Below are 2,883 nucleotides of genomic sequence, written 5' to 3'. Positions count from 1 at the left end.
TGAGATTAGGGGAATTAGTTGAAACATTTAAATTAAGTGTTTTAATTGAACTAGGTTAAGGGTCACAAATAATACAGAACCAGGTCTGTGGATCAGAAATTAAATCAGAATACTGTTTGCTACTAATGTTATTGCATTTGATGTGTACCCAGCAATTAAATTTGTCACACTGAATAGATTTGTAATTTTTAGTAACATTTTTGTGGCATACAATGCAAGGAAAACTTTCCATAATAGAGTTTATTGAATGAGTAAAGTGTTAAAGTTAATGTATTGTTGTGTATAAGATTTAAAGGTAACTATATAAAAGAATCAAATACTAAACTAATTATAATATAAAGTATTCAAAATAAATTAATAAATATTAAGCTAAGCAATTAAGATAATAAGACAAAGTCAATAAAATATAAATAAATAAATATTGCTATTACACCAATGTAGATCAATCTACTTCGGACAACTCACTCCAATGTAGGACAATCTACTTTACGCAGTAAACTGTCCGATAGGACATTTTACTCTGACGGACAGCTTTCTCCGTGACAGATCTACATATTTAATGTGACACCGCAAAATGGTGGATGCTGGCCTTAGTTATATGCAAAAAGCTGTCGGTTATACGCAAATAGCTTGTTATATTATTACGTCATTGAAAAAAAGTCTTTTCACTTCTATATGAAATACTAACGGCAACCGACTACGTAAATTATAACTTATGTGGAAATTATGGCGTTTCTACTAAGTAAAGTATTTTATGTCCAACCTTTTAGATTTCAAACACGTAATATATTTAAAACCGCAGTTTCTTTATCTGACAAGCTCTTTGTTCACAGAGATACTGAATATAACAATGCCAACACGCCATTTGAGTTTACAGAAGAAAATAAAAAAAGAGCATCTGTTATTATATCGAATTACCCAAAAGGTCACGAATCTGCTGCGACAATACCTTTACTTGATTTGGTGCAAAGACAGTTAGGATGGGTCCCATTATCAGGAATGAACTATGTTGCTAAAATGCTTCAGATGCCTGAGATGCGCGTGTATGAAGTTGCAACATTTTATACAATGTTTAACAGAGAGCCTGTTGGAAAATATCATATTCAGATTTGTACAACAACACCATGTATGCTATGTAATTCTGACTCTATAATGTCAGTTATCAAAGAAAAACTCCAAATTAACCCAGGTGAAACTACAAAAGACAAAATGTTCACTTTATCAGAAGTGGAATGTTTGGGTGCTTGTGTAAATGCACCAATGGTTCAAATTAATGATAACTTTTATGAGGATTTAAAACCAAGTGATATGGTGGAAATTATTGAAAGTCTTGCAAAAGGAATTATACCAAAACCTGGTCCAAGAAGTGGTCGTTTTGCAAGTGAACCTGCAGGGGGATTAACTTCTTTAACTACGCCACCAAGAGGACCTGGCTTTAAGTTGCAGTCTGGTTTATAACAGTTTATAAGCTTAAAAATAGTGTGCAACAGTTATTCAGTTTGCATGATATTTTTTAATAGTAATTATTGAAAATTTTTGTTCAAGCATAAATGTATCTAAGTTATTTTTTGCATTTTTTTTTTTCTTTGTTTAAAAGTTATGTTGTTCGTAGCTGCATTTAAAAAGTTAAAGTAAGCAAAATGTATTTGTACAATGTTAATAAGAATCTTTGTTTGTGTATTATATATATATATATATATATATATATATATATATATATATATATATATATATATATATATATATATATATATATATGTATATATATATATATATATATATATATATATATATATATATATATATATATATATATATATGTATACATATATATACATATATATATATATATATATATATATATATATATATATATATATATATATATATATATATATATATATATATATATTAACGGCTGGTAGTAAGGTTCCTCGAACTCTGTGGTAGCTCTCAGAAAGGCTGATTTCATCAACAGCTGTAAAATATCAGAGTATTAACAGTTGTTATTTTTAATAATTTTTGTTTTTTTTGGTGCACGTTGTTGAAGCCACATAAGGAGTCCTAAGTTATCATTTTAGGTTAATTAGCAAGACAGAAACAACTGCCTTGGAGGCGGTGCTCTATCTATGAATGAATCAAGTTCTTTTTACACTTTTATTATTAATATTATTATTACAATGTCAATATAAATCTCCAAAATAGGTGTATATATATATATATATATATATATTTATATAAATATATATATATGTATATATATATATATATATATATATATATATATATATATATATATATATATATATATATATATATATATATATATATATATATATATATATAGATGTATATATAGATGTATATATATATACACATATATATATGTTTATATATATATACACATGTATATATGTATATATGTATACACATATATATATGTATATATATATATACACACATTTATATATATATATATATATATATATATATATATATATATATATATATATATATATATATATATATTAAAGGAGGGGGTGATACTACTGGGGAGGTCTAAAAGTAGTAGGTCAAAAATTTTTGTCAAAGGAACTTACGCTGAAAACACGGATAACAAATTTAGTCCTTTCTATCCTTTTATTATTTAATTTGTAATTGATTGCTTTTTTCTAAAAACTAACTTCAAAATTATATATTTGAAAAATTGTTATGGGGGGGGGGTAAGGGTGGGAAATGCCCTGCTGCCCCCTTCACCCGGTTTCTACGGGCCTGTATATATATATATATATATATATATATATATATATATATATATATATATATATATATATAAATTTTGTAAAAATTTGAAGCATTTTTAGAGGTTGTATGTATATATAT

The 2,883-nt window shown here is 25.9% G+C and overlaps 1 protein-coding gene across 1 annotated transcript; it reads left to right on the top strand.

Moving 5' to 3' along the window:
* Positions 1–688: 688 nt before the first annotated feature.
* On the top strand, positions 689–1,564 carry LOC100205204 (NADH dehydrogenase [ubiquinone] flavoprotein 2, mitochondrial). Its single transcript, XM_065809168.1, has one exon. It carries the CDS (start codon positions 727–729, stop codon positions 1,456–1,458), a length of 732 nt encoding a protein of 243 aa, XP_065665240.1. The 5' UTR covers positions 689–726; the 3' UTR covers positions 1,459–1,564.
* Positions 1,565–2,883: the final 1,319 nt, after the last annotated feature.

The sequence above is a fragment of the Hydra vulgaris genome, chromosome 11 (assembly GCF_038396675.1).
Source record: "Hydra vulgaris chromosome 11, alternate assembly HydraT2T_AEP".
Lineage (NCBI taxonomy): Eukaryota > Metazoa > Cnidaria > Hydrozoa > Anthoathecata > Hydridae > Hydra > Hydra vulgaris.
Note: the sequence above shows the minus strand (reverse complement) of the source record. Positions and strands in the feature narration are given on the sequence as shown.

Excerpts from the sequence above, each read along its gene's own strand:
- LOC100205204 (XM_065809168.1), top strand. The coding sequence starts at position 727 with ATGGCGTTTCTACTAAGTAAAGTATTTTATGTCCAACCTTTTAGATTT.